Here is a 14,748-nt window from a genome sequence, read left to right as displayed (position 1 = left end):
GTGCCGAAAATGCAACTTCAAGTATGTAGGTCAAACTAAAACAGCTATACAGGAGCGGTTTAATAACCACAAATCTTCAATCAAAACGAACAAAGAACTTCATGTTGCAGAGCATTTTTAACATGCCTGACCACTCTCTTGACGACATGATACTGACAGGTATAGAGACAAATTTTACATCAAACAGAAACAGGGAAATTAAAGAAGCTTACTGGATAGCGCTGTTAAATACTGTAACGCCGAATGGCATCAATCTCGATCCTGGGATTGTTGACCTTCGAGCGTCTCTAAAAAAATTCTGAATAAATTGTAATTAAGTTTGCAAAGTTTTATTATTATTATCATTATTCACATTTTTATTCATGCTTCTATTTCTCTACCTTATTATTATTAATTTCAGGTATTGATTTACATTATTATTTTCTCTAGCTCTCATCTTCCTATGTATTTTATTTTTCTCTATCAGTCAAAAGTTTCATACATAATGAAAATTAATAATAACTTTTTTTTTTTTTTTTCTCCCCACAAACGAACTCTCCCTTCCGGGAGACTAATGGCTTGAGTTCGGATTGGCTAGTCACCAGATTCAACTCAACTGGGACTTCCGGTTTACATGACATCACATTACTATATATTGCATTGCACAGGCTAAAGGTCACCCTTTGTTCTCATGAAGAAGAATAGTCAACTATTCAAAAGTGCTCGAGTTGTGGGTCTTATTTTAAGTCTATTACACTTTATATGTGATCCTTTGTGCTAACTCTTTTATCAAAATTAATAGTCTGAGTGGAAGGTTAAGAATAAAAAAGTTTTTTCATCTTACAGTTCAATATCTCATTTACATGGACTATAAAACCTACTAAATGAATACCAAAAGTTTTTTTTTGGTAAAACTTTATATTTTATCTCTTATTTTCTTTTATTTTTTCTACTCTAAAACTAACTGTAGTAAAATCTCTGTAGTCAAAGTTGAAAAATATCAACAAATCAAAAGTTTCTTTTTTTCTACAATGACAACAGTTTGTAACAGGTAATAACAACTATTTACTTTAACAGCTCCAGGTCCCTAAATCTTTTTACAATTGTTTTCATTTAATTTAATTTGCTTTATTTCTTTCTGAACCATGTCTAACTGCTAAACAAGTGTAGCAAAGCTATAAACAACAGGCAATAAAACAAAATATTGAATACATAATGTATTTGCAGCTAACTTGCATACCTCAATGAGAAATTTTTTATTTAACTTTTTCATTTATGTTTTCTTATCTAACTTAATAAGTTTAGTTTTTACATTTCAGTTACATTTATAACAATAAAGAAAAATATTCATAAAAAAACAAGAAATTTAGCACTTAAACCTGGAATCTTGTGTTTTCAAATTTTTGTGTTCATAACAATGAAATACCCTAGGCCCATTATACTTACTTTTTTTTTAGTAATGCAGGTTGTTTTACAAATGCTTTTTTAATTTCAAATATTCAGCTTGAAATACTGAATAGTTAAGCACAAAAAATGTCCTAAAACTACTATAATTTAATTGGCTTCCTAAATAAACCATAAATGGGTTATAAAATTTAATTAGTTGGTCAATCTGAACTGAAACAATGGCAAACAAAAAATGGACAATTTTTCAAAACTTGTTAGCTGAACAAACTAGCTTTGTAAAAAAAAAATAAAAAGTGTAATCTCTTTCTGTTAGATATAAAACTCCAACAGCAAATGCCAGAGGGAATTATTGACATTTGTTTGAAAGACAGGATGTGATAGAGAGGACAAGGCATATGGGTTTCACTTATTTGTTTTTATCTCAGTAAAGCAAGAAGCTTTAAAACTGGAAGTTTACAATTCATCTTGGAAATATCTGTAATACAACTGCATAATTTATGGAAGACCTAGAGGATCATACAGGGGTAGAAAGAAAATCTAAAATGGGCAATTTGGAGCAAAGAAGTACATGATGTGATATAGAGAAGTAAAGATTCAATATGTATTTCAAAAATTCTTTTTGAAATTAAGAAGTTAAATTGTGAATTATAAACTGCATTTTTATGCCAAGTTTATTGACATACATTGATAACCACGTTGTTACATCCTGAATGTAACACTGTAAAAGGTCATCTAATGCATATTTTGACCCCCGTCCATGCACATAGGTTTAAGAAGTATCTCGACTTGTGGTAATTTCACAAATTAGGAAACAATAATTTATATTCAATAAAATCCCCTAAACTGAATTGAGTGAAATTACTACTAAATTCTTTAGTTCTTTCTTTCTTTTAAAGTATAAAACTAATTTAGAGAAGATAATTCTTATTAGAAACTAACTGAAATTTTAAATTCAAAATTTAGGCATAGCATAAAGGTATTTTATTTGAGAAAAGGCTTAAGAAAAACAACATCTAAACAGTCTAGTGCCAATGAAAAGAACAAGCTGTTCTAGAGGTATACTACACATGGAGTTTGAGTCATCCTCCAACTGATGGAGGGGTATAGTATGATGTTGCTTGGGAATAGTATAGTTTAGTGTAGTATGCATCATTACATAAAAAGATGAGAGCTCTTTCATTACAAGTTTTTCAGAAATAGTACTAGCTATCCATACTGTAGAGAGACAAGTACCATAGTCTTGATCTAGTACTTACTTTGCAACTGTTTTTTTCTGTCTGTTATTCTATGTTATATAATTTTTAAGAAAGTATACCCCATGTAAATGGCAAGGTCAACACACATAAGTCATGATCTTATATGGCGTCACATTCAAAATTTAAATAAACTACTTTATTATCAATATATTTCAGTAAGCATGGCATCAAAACATAGTTTATAACCAATTTTTATAGAATCTAAGTTTTAATTTCTTAATTTCAAATGGAAATAATTAAATAAATTCTCAATCTGCACCTCTCAGAGTTGCATGACTTGGTGACACTATGACTTCTCATTTATAGATTTTTTTTCTCTTCCGTTACAAGGGCTTCAGATTGAATAATCAACGAAAAATGTATTGACAACTAAAAATATAAAATTTTACTCTCTTATCTTCTTGATTTAACTAAAGCACAACATTTGCTCAACCCACATTATCCCCCCCCCCCCATATTCTCTCTCTTTAAAGAAACGGCTATAATTCTCTATGACATTGCTATTGGACATATTTACGAACAACAGAAAGAGAAATTTCTACATTAAGTAAATCATACAATCGTATGTTTTATTTGAGTTGTAAAAGCTAATAATTTTTAGTTGGAACTCATTGGGTTTGGACAGAGGTATTGCTCCCAGAAGTAATGGAATTAACCTATTTACAGGGAATATAGAAAACCAGATAAATATAGCTTTCAGACATTCTAAACCACTACTTAATGTATTTGTTGTGTTCTAAAATGATATCTGAAAACTATATGATTTACTTTCAAACAACCAACAGTGTGAAAAAGTAGTCTTACCAAAGGACATTTTTGAGTACAGATCAGGCCTATAAGCAGTGGTAAGCAGTAAATTTCTCATTCTTTATGTATATTTTTTTATTGTTATATATTCTTATTTATAAAATATGAAAAGTTGAAAGTTATTAGGTTAGATAAGAAAACTAATAAATGAAAACAAATTCCCCTTTGGCAACACACATGCACATGATGAGCAGTGACAAACAGAGTACAATAATCAATGTAATTCAATACATTGTTAATCAAAATGTACATTAATCTCTCGCCAGGTGATTTATAGTTTTCTTAGGCTAGTTAGACATGGTTCAAAGAGAAATAAAACAATAAAATGAAAAGAATACAGATGTATACCTTTAAAGCCAGGGACTATTTAGATAAATCAACTAATTTTATGTTACAATCTGCAGTCTTTCTAGAAAAACAAATATGTTTTAAATTTCATATTTTTCAGCTTTTGCTACAGATGATTTTGACTATAATTAGTGTTAAGGTAGAGAAAATAAGAGGCAAAATATAAATAGAAAAAACTTTTGATATTCTTTCAAAGGTTCTAATTTATGTAAATAAAACATGAAACTGCAAGATAAAAATTTATTTTTAACATGAAAACCCCTTGCACTCAGCCAACTCAGAGTCTAAGTCAAACTACTGACTCAATAAATTCATGGAAAAAACTTTAGTAAAAATACTTTATTAAAAATTATGATTTTTTTTGTATACAATATACTTATTAAGTTTACTAAGAGCATGCTTAATTTCATTTACTTAATAAATTCGAAATTTTAGTAAATATTGTCATGTGTAGCTTCATAAAAATTGGATTGGTGCAATGCACAAATGCCATTCCCATAGGGTTAGGAATGTGGCTAATCATTTATGATTTATATCAAAAGTATTAAAAATATATTGTTACGACAGTGGAAGTCACACGAAGCTGGAAGCATGTGCGCTGCAGTTTCTAGAAGGATCATGACTTATCGAGAATCCTTGCAAATGTCCAAGTGTTTGCCAGGCACCCTCTTTTTTAGTATATAAGCCCGGCAAATAAAGCCACCATAGACAGATATGCAGATAGATTGAAGAGATAGATAATTGAGTCAAGCGAACAGCAAGCACCGTAAGTAGTTCGTAAATCACTGTGATTTATAGTGTGTGTTATAAAAGTTAAGTTTAAAGTGACTGTGGAAATTCTGTGTATTACAAAGTTGTATCGAGAAAGAATAAACTAGTATTCATTAAGAAAGGACTTGTATTGCTAAAATTCTTTGGAAAGAATTTATACTGGAAATTAAAGAAATTATCAAACGAGCAGATACGTAACAATATGTACTAAATATTTTGCAGGTCCAAACTGCTCAATCTAATTTTTAAAACTTACCTTCAATATCTTTTTAATTTTGTTTTTTTTCATCATAAACTGTGATTAACTGTTTTCTAATTGCTATGGCAAAAAGTTCAATATATCAGTTGTTTAAAGCCTTTTACATTATTTGTCTTTCCTTTATTGTAACTGGTTTATGTTTATAATAAATTTTACTATCTGCCACATACTTTCAGGGTAAGTCATGTAATGATTAGTATTTGACAATACTGACTCCAACTTTGTGGTATATTTCTTTGTAGAAATACCTAATTATGAAAAAATATTAAAAAGGTAATCTCTTTTTTAAGTAGTGTATTTTATTTCTTAATAAAAGATTCAAAATAATTCACAAATCCACTATATATATACATATGTTAACTTTGAAAATTAATTAAAAAACTCACCCATATTGAACCATCTGTATTCAAAAGCATACAGTGAGTATAACAAGCACAAATGAATTAGACTGATCAATTCACCAACAGGAGTTATTGGAAGAAGACTCACAACCATGCTCTGAAACAAGAAACAGTATCTGTCTATTGTATTGCATTTACTTGAAATTGCAAGCAATTACGATTCGAATATTAATATGTAACAAAATGACAACTTGGCAGAATAAAATAAATGACACTGGTGAAATATTTTATAAAACATTTGCTTTTTTGCATTTCACTTATTTAGTATTTATCTGCCATTTTATAAAACTGTAAATTACAATATTTTATAAATATTAATCACTGGCTACAGTGTCTTTTTCATATTAAAACCATCTTCTATTCCTCAGAAACTAAACAGGAACCATTCAAATAGTTTTGTAAATCACTACTTTACTTAACTATAGACAACTGTATGATGCACACACACTTTTTTGGTTCACTTTTTCAGTTATGTTCTATTCTACGTGAATTTGGAGATGTCATGATTGTCACAGCATGAAACATTCTTATTTATATTCTTACTGTACATTCCTATTATTACCTTAGAAGTTTTATGGTATGGTATTTTGGTACATGTATATTTGAATTAAATGCATTTTCAGAAACAAAAATGTGGTCACGATAAAGATTAAAGACAATAATGATCAATTTGTGAATGAACAGAAAAGAAGGGCATAAGTAATTGTAAATTGTTTTTTTATAATATGTATACTAATCTTACATTTCATACTATTTGACAAGCACACAGAAATACAATAGCTCTATAACCACAAGGAAGAAAAATATCTATCTATTTGATCTACATACAAAAACATAAACAATAGCAATGATAATTGTTCATGCCACTGAACTGATAACAGCTAAAGTAATTACAATGAATTGCTATTGGTATTTTCAACTTGAATAGCACCTTATACAACAAATGGGCTAAACAACCAGGTCAGATGCCTAATAAAGTTCAGTTACTACTGACCAGAGCAAAGACAGCCAATCAACAGTACTTGCTGTCCCAGATGCTTTGTCCAGATTTGATCTGAGTAATATCATATATATCACTTACACTGTACCCATGCTGAAGGTGAACAGTATGCTTAACAGCAGTGCTGTGGCCTAACCCTAGACCTTTCAACCCCTAGTACATGAACCACGCCTGGCCCATTATGCTGTAAACATATCTCTTTGAAATTTTTACTGCTACAATTAAAATTACCAAATTTGCCAATTTAGCAAAAACTAACAATTATACTGATCCAAAAAAGTTAAAACAATTGGCATTTATAAGATGAAAATTTCCAACCAATAATATGGGAAATTTTGTGCCAGATATAGAAAATACATCATCTCCTTTTGGTATTGAAAAAGGACTAGAAAAGACCAAGTTCCTAAATTTCTTGGTGGATAAATGACAGTTTTTGAGAACTAGCCCCAAAATGTAATTATGCACCAAAAGGGTTAATGAAGATAACATCAAACATCCCCCAGCAGTCTTCAATATGAAACCCACAAGATACCCAAAAAAAGGCAGACCTACGAACAACTGGTGAAAAGTCACAAAAGCATAATTAAAGAGAGTGGGGCACATTGTAGTGAAGTTAGTTGGAGATGATGTTCAATGTTCTATGCTCCATATGGGACAATGAGCTTAAGTAAGTAACATCATATAAAAAGAAATATCCAAAATAAATCTAATTTACACTTTAGTTTTATTTTATTACAGCTGCACTTAGACTCTCTCAGAATACTGCAATAGCTATTTATTATACAGGACAGCTATGTTTAAAATAAAGGATCCAGTTACCAGCACGCACACCACATTACACAATCATGCTTGTGAAGTGCTTACTAATCTAACAAGTTTCTAATTTTTATATTTTAGTTACTTTTATAACAATAAAAAAAAAAGAGTAAATGAAAAAAATTTGTCATTTTCAAGCTTTTGTATTCGTATGATAGAAGTCCATATCCCACACTAAACCTACTTCTTAGCAATGATAGTAAGGTCTTCACAATTGCTTTTAAAATTAAAATATGCAATTTATAATACAAATTATGGCAATGTATATAGAATGCATTAAAACTACTACAATTTATCTAACCAGATATGAGCCAGAAATAGATTAAATAATTCCCATATTGATCAAGCAAAGTTTCAACACTGGTAAGAAATGAAAAGTCCTATGGTCAGAGGTCAAAGGGCATGTCATCACATTTATACGCTTATATTCAAAATTTTATTAAACTACTATTTCATGAATGTATGTCACTAAGTTCAGTATCAAATTGTTGATTATAATTCAAATTTTAGTATTATATATTAGTTAATTCCTTCCTTCAAAATTAAATTTAAAAAAAATCCTAAATATCGATTTTTGTGTGTTATGTAGTATGTTGAATGCAGCTTTGCACTCAAATTAGATGTTTGTGAAGTCCAAATGCAAAGTTTATAGTTTCTTACAAATTAGAAACTCAAATTACCAATTTTGACAAGCTAGAATACAAACTAAGAACTTACTATCTTTTTTTACTTTCTGAGATATCACTACATTTAGCAAATCAAATATAGTGGCCCCACCCACCCCCTCCATTTTTGTAAATATTTGCTTACGTATACCCACTTTGCTCTATCATTTGTTTATAACCAATCAAAAGCTCAGAATTTTCTCTACGTGGTTTTCTCAGTCTCTTGAAGGTGGGAATTTCCCAAGATTATTTCTTTTGTCTCCAATCTCAGAAGGAAGGGATAAGTAAAAATGTTGCTTGAAAAACAATTTTTTTTACCCAAATCCAGTTTAGTTAGTAAGCCTGATATATTATAGTGAAATTCTGCAGTATTGGTAGAGTAATTTAAAATCTGTTGTTATTTCAAAATGTGTATATAAAACCTAAAAACGTTATTTGTTTTAAATCCTTCATGTGTAAAATTCGACAAAGCTTAGCATGCAAGGTACAGCAAATGAGTAGAAACTTCTTTACAATTGTAAGTAGTAGAGCTCATTGTTTTCTACATTATTTTATTTATTCCTTTGTTTTAAGATAAATAACTGAAATTTAGGAACTTGTTTGTAATGTGACTGTATTTTACAAAATACTGGTCCACTAGAACAAAGCCAAGACAGGTCACTTTGTAAAGGTCAGTTTTATATTATTAGATACAGAAACATGAGTGCACTGTGCCACGTCATTGCAACTTCTATAATGTTAGTCAGACATGGCTGAAAGGTAAAAAAAATAAAAATAAAAAATATATATAGTTGTATAATGTCATGAGATTTAAGCAATTTAAACTAAACATTTGTGGTTTTGTATTATAATCTGTAGTCATTCTAGAACTAAAAAAGTGTAATTTATATCTATTTCCTAATTTTTTATGGTGGTTACAAGGTCTGTCAAATTGACCAAACCCATATTAAAATACAATAGTGAAAATAACATATAAAAAGTTTTTTTCTAAAAAAAGTTTGATGATTATCTGGAGGTTATAAAGATTTCACATGTGAAATTTGACAATTTTCTGATGCATAAAAGTATTTTTAATCTTAAAATCAAAACTACTTTACATGTTGAATAGTCAACATTCAAAAAGAAAAAAAATGCATGAGAAATCATTACTTAAAAAATATTAAAACTTAATTAAAAATCTGATATTTTGTGTATGAAAGCCTTGTAATGTTTGCTGATAATCTGCAAAATTTTGCGAACAAATGCATACTATATTAAATGTTATAGAATGAAAACTATAACATGAAAAAATGGTCGGTCCCTGGGGCTGAACCTGTAGTGAGAGTTAATGCCAAGTTTATTAACATACAGTGATAATAGAGTTATTTAACTAAATTTTGAATGTAACTCTGTAAAAGACTGTGACATGCACACTTGTCAGTCAAAATTACCAAGCCTGTAAACATAGGGTTAAACCTCTTATTCTGTAAAAGATGAAACTTTTTTTTTTGGCAATTACAAGTCCTTTTACAGCCATTATACAAGTACAACAGTAGCCAGTGATGGAAACAGTTATCTAAAGGTGGTAAATTATAACTACAGAAATAAATGTGATAAAGAGAAACTAAATTCTGAAGAGAGATGTCTACATCTTTTCTCGATACATTAAGTATATCCACAACCTATGACATATATTAACCCTTACCTGAATTAGAAATAAAGCCTGTATAAGCACACTGAACAACATATCAGCAACTAGTTTACTAAGACTGGGTAAAAGCTGTGGTCTCCCCCTTCGATACCGATAAGCTGAATCAGCAATGTCCTGGAAAATAATGTCAGTGAACAATTTCAACATGGACAACACTTTATGTAGTTTCAATGTAGAAAAGCTTAGAGTACATATACTGTTTAAGATACAACAGAAATACATCGGTTAAGCAAATCATGGATTTTAGTTAATTATCTGAATTAAATACAACATCAGGCCATATTATAAAAGTGTGTTATGGCAAATGGTTCTAAAGTCCAATCTATTTTGTAGTCTAAATGAGAAAAACAGTTGTTTTCAAATTTAAAAAATTGATAAATATAGATCAAAAGTATTTTATGAATCTTGTGTTATTCAGCAGTTCATTATTGGACAATAAAAGTATCTCTTCAAATGATTAAAACCCACTCCTAATACTGAGTTGAATAACCGTTTGAAAACTTGAAGATGATAGACCGAAAAGCATAAATTCCATGATATACTGCCATGTTCAATTCTACTCCATTTGTTGATGTTACATTCTGCAACTAATTCATAGATGTCATCAAATGATTAGGGTGGTGAATGTCATGTTCATATACTTAATCAGACTGAGATCCAGTGGCTTTATCAGCCAGAGAAAATGACTTAATTTACTACCATTCTCTTCAAACCAATGTTAAATAAACATTGCTTTGGTGCATTATCATCTCATAAATGTTTTTCACTAAAACTGGCTGGAAACAATTTAAATACAATGTGAATGTTATTTACCCCTCTTAAATGAATAAAAGACCTAATACCTATACTAAGCATGTTCCCCAAACTAAAAAATCACATCCAAATGTTTGCAGAGTTAATTGCATCACATGCCTTTCTCTTTATTTTTACTATGCTATCAATGCAATAAAAGATGAATTCCGAGTCACTGAACCACATCACATGTTGTCAGTCATTAAACACTATGTGCAGTCTAAGCTTTCAAGTTGCACCCAAGGTAAATAATTTTTGTACTAGTTAAACGGTACTATACGACAGTTTTTGTAATTTTCTTCATAAATACAATTAGACTGAGTCAAATCCTAAGTACTGATGAAGAAAGCAATCAACTAAGACATAGCCTGACATCTTTTGTTTTCACAAGCCTCTCCAGTAATACTTTTGTTTTGACACTTCGCTGTCACAGCTTTTCTAATGGCTGCTTTTGGTATACCCTGATAACAAATATTGGTTAGGAAAGTCACTGATTAACTCTCCAATTTGATTTATATATATGTAATTATTCACATTATTAATTTCTTCACTGTTTTGTGTAATAAGATCTGGGGCATGATATCTGTTTCTATATGTGTACTGTGCCACACAATCTTTGACATATACAAACCTTCTTTACCTGTATCCTTGCATAGCTATATTTGCCTTGGTTATGCATAGAATGCATTCCAGGGGAATGAATCCCCTAGTTTTCTAGTTATAATAATGATTCTTGTGTAGACCACATGACAACATCATATGACTACTGCAAATCTTCAGGATATTACATTTTCACAGAATTTTTTAGATAAATTTTAGGATGACTCTGACATTCATTGCTTTACTTCTGCAGCTTTATATTGTTGTTTAGCCACAATAAACATAAAAAAAATGGTTCAACTATTCTAACATTGTTTGGTGTTTTGTAAGTAATGTGATGCCACTAAAAGTTTATTTTATTTGGAATGGTTATGTAACAGCCTTTTACAATATAAAATATTCACACACTCTGATCTTAAAGATCGGTCCAGATAAAAGATTTATAATTTCCAATGTGAGGATACCTCTTGTACTTAACAGCAGTTGAAAACAAAGAAATGTAGATCAACTTGAGAAACCAGAAACATCAAGAAAGTGACAATAGACAATAAAAAATATTTTTCACAAAATAGTTGATTAAATTGAAAGACAATGATCAATGGCAAAAGCTGTCCATATACCCCAAGCAATAATATACAGCATAATCCAGAAGGATCTCTATCTGGAAAACTAGCACTTCTTTTGTGTGTACAAATTGCTTCCAACATATCCATTCAACTGTCACATACCTCAAGCAACTAGAGAGTGAAATGGGTATTCACACTATTGCATACAAAGAAACAGGAGTTGGGAAATTGTTATTCTCATATATGTACTAGATGGATTATGGAAAGCACCAGGGAATAGTTATGTGCTTTTGACATAACCTTATGAAGGAGCCTTTTGTAATGGACTCTATGCTACAGGGCTATTGTCAAGATGTACAGCCATAAGCTAGAATATGACTAGATTTAGCAATCTGGATGATGTGACAAGGTTCCAAAATAATTTCAGTATAATGTATTCAACCTCTGTAAAACTATGAAACATAAAAGCTGAGAAAACCTAATAATCTTAAATGGGTAAATTTATGAACAAAAAAAACTGAAACAAAAAGAATAAGCATCCAATTAAATCATATGGAACACAGAGAAATTTCCTCTCAACCTGACAGGTTATTTTACCTACTTTTTCTTTATTTAGTTTGGTATCTAAGTTAACAGCTTTTCAAGAACCAAAAAGCATTTTCAACAGAATGTTCTGTAAGTTGAACTACTCTGAGACCAAACCTTAAAAACAAGTTACAAAATACAAACTCAGAACTAAGATTATGATAGGGATGATAGACTCCCTTTCAATGATTCACCTAAGTATACATATATTTATAATATATACCAAATACTGACAAAATGGCTGTTATATGTAGATTTAACTTTTTAAAGTGCTTTACCCTAAAATTACATCTTATGCAATTCTCGATTAAATGAACAGCCTTTAACAATAATGGATAAAGAATATATTATTTTCTGAATTTTGAAACGACTTACATTGAAAACATTCATCTTAAGATAACAAGGAGCATTTCTTTATTACCTGGAACCACAAACCATTTACAATCCGACTAAGTAAAAATAATGGTAAAACCCACAGACAGCTGAATGTACAGGAAAGAATAGGTTTCATCCAGCTCCACATTGTACTAGCCAAGCCTGTACTATCACCTGCAACAAAATTGTGACAGTAAAGTTTAGTTGTATCCCTCAGAATTGAAGAAAATGTTTTTTAAACAAATCCTATTACTTGTAAAATTTTAAGAAAAAATCAAAAGATATAAATCATGTACAAACTAATATGCTTACATTATATATAAAGTGAACTTATAAAAGAAAATATATTGCTGAAAATGCTTAGCTAACAGTGTGAAAAGTGATGTTCACGCTGCTGTCAATGGTTTCATAATTACTGCATCATAGACTTTCTTTGACCTATCAGTGAATATTTCTTTTAGAACAACAATTTGTCTTTCTACATTAATTTTCTACCATACATTATATATTTATAAATAAAAAAATTATAATTTTTCTAAATGCAGCATCATTTCCTATAATTCTAAAAACCATTAGTTATTGATTGATACAGTATGCATCTGTTTAAGTTTTTATCAGATAAATTTTAGACATGTTATAATGGACTACTCAATAAATTTGTTCATCTAACAAGTATGACAAAAGATTTAAGTATGTTATTATTTACATAACAGGAACCTATAAACTAAATTACACAACTTTGTATTTTTAAATATAATGATTTCTGACGTGAAACATCTCGTGCATAATTGAATTCATCATTTTTATCCATGTATTTGCAATTTGTTCTTCAAGACTATTATCCTATACTCAGATATACAAGTCCCTACCTATTATTAAATAAAGAAAAACTAATTTTGCTGAAACTCTGAATGTTTTACACATTAAAAAAGTTACATATTCTTTAACAATGATTGTGAGATGTTATGCAGATACACAAAAGTTGATAAAATTTCACAAAAACCTACTGAGATTTAACAGAGCATCTTATGTGGATCCAAAAAACTATAACAAACTGAAAAATAATAGAAATATGTTTTTTTTTGTCACTCATGATAAAAAAAAATTGTTTTTAATCTAGATACGAACATTCCTGAGAATATGAAATAGGTTAGAGGATGAAATGTCAAAGCAAATTAACATTGACTAAATACTACAGAAACAAGGACTATGATAAAATAATTAGCCAAAAGCTCAAACAGAGGCTTGCAAAAAAAAAACTCCACAGAGAAATTCAAACTCCACTTAATAATATTGTAGTGAAGAAGGTTGAATAATCCTGAACAAGTGTGATAGGTACAGTCAACTGGAATGAGTTAATGTTTTGACTCTCTGCTCCTCATTTGAAGACATTCCTAAAAAGACTCTCTGGAGCCTAACCTTTAAGTACCTACTATTCAGCTAATGCTTAATCTTCAAAGATTTTTGTACAATTCTTGAGCAAGACTAAAGACCTGAAAATAATTTTACTGTGATAAGAGTTTTATTGTTGCTTAGTGCACAAGGTAAAAAAAATGTATCAGCCTGATTTCCTTTCAGAAACAATATGTAAGCAAAGTTGTTGTAACTTTGTATGTTCTCTTTCTTTTTTGTAAAAAAAAAAAGACCTAGAAAAAAGTTTAGAACCTTGATATCAATAAGAAATGGAAAGCCTAATTTTTATTTATAATCAGGGTAAGTAACAAAAATTTTAAAACTTGTTCTGGTAGCTCTTAAATTATGAAACGTATGTCAGTAGAGTTGAATATACTTTATATATCTCTTAGAAACACTATTGCAAAGTCTGGATTACATTCATTATCCCCACTTGAAACTTTGAGATTAATACAGTTGTTATGATAGCATTAATACAAGTTTATTTCACTTGTTGATAGGTATGGAGCAGCAAAATATTAAATAAAATGAAAATTCTAACAAATATTAACTCCTTAAACCCAAGCAGATGCTACCAGCAATCGACCAAAAATCCCGATTAAGATTTACGTCTCTTTGGCTGAAAACCAAACCATTTTATTATCTGCAAAATTAAGAAAATTGAAGTTTTATAAGGTATAGTTATAATTATTAGGAAATCATGAAAATAATTCTGACAGAATGCACAAAAAATTATGGGTTTAAAGAGTTAACTCTCTCAACATGGGCTAGGTAAATTTGACTGACCATATGACCTCTTTGTACTCGTTTAGTCTTTATACATTTAATACTTCTAACTTTCAATATAGTGTGTATATCTTCACAAAATTTGGCAGTCTTTTAGTTAATAGTATAAATCTTTCACATACAAAAAAAATCTTTTTTTTTTATAAGTATTTTAATAAATTAAAATAAAGATTTGTCCATGAATATATTGAGTATTTGTTTTGAATAGTCCATGTGCAAAGTAATTTTCATG

General features: G+C 29.6%; 1 protein-coding gene across 3 annotated transcripts in view; it reads right to left on the bottom strand.

Moving 5' to 3' along the window:
• The window catches only part of LOC106478129 (etoposide-induced protein 2.4 homolog), a 65,307-nt gene that overhangs the window by 31,525 nt on the left and 19,034 nt on the right, over positions 1–14,748 (bottom strand). For all 3 annotated transcript variants that reach the window (XM_013938642.2, XM_013938644.2, XM_013938643.2), the window contains exons 6-8: positions 12,364–12,491; positions 9,394–9,513; positions 5,214–5,325 (exon numbers count right to left, since the gene is read on the bottom strand). In XM_013938642.2, coding sequence (XP_013794096.1) covers positions 5,214–5,325; positions 9,394–9,513; positions 12,364–12,491 — 360 coding nt within the window. The remainder of the gene's footprint in view (positions 1–5,213; positions 5,326–9,393; positions 9,514–12,363; positions 12,492–14,748) is intronic.

Source organism: Limulus polyphemus, unplaced genomic scaffold (genome assembly GCF_000517525.1).
Source record: "Limulus polyphemus unplaced genomic scaffold, Limulus_polyphemus-2.1.2 Scaffold182, whole genome shotgun sequence".
In the NCBI taxonomy this organism is placed as follows: Eukaryota; Metazoa; Arthropoda; class Merostomata; order Xiphosura; family Limulidae; genus Limulus; species Limulus polyphemus.
This window is presented reverse-complemented; position numbering and strand designations above follow the sequence as displayed.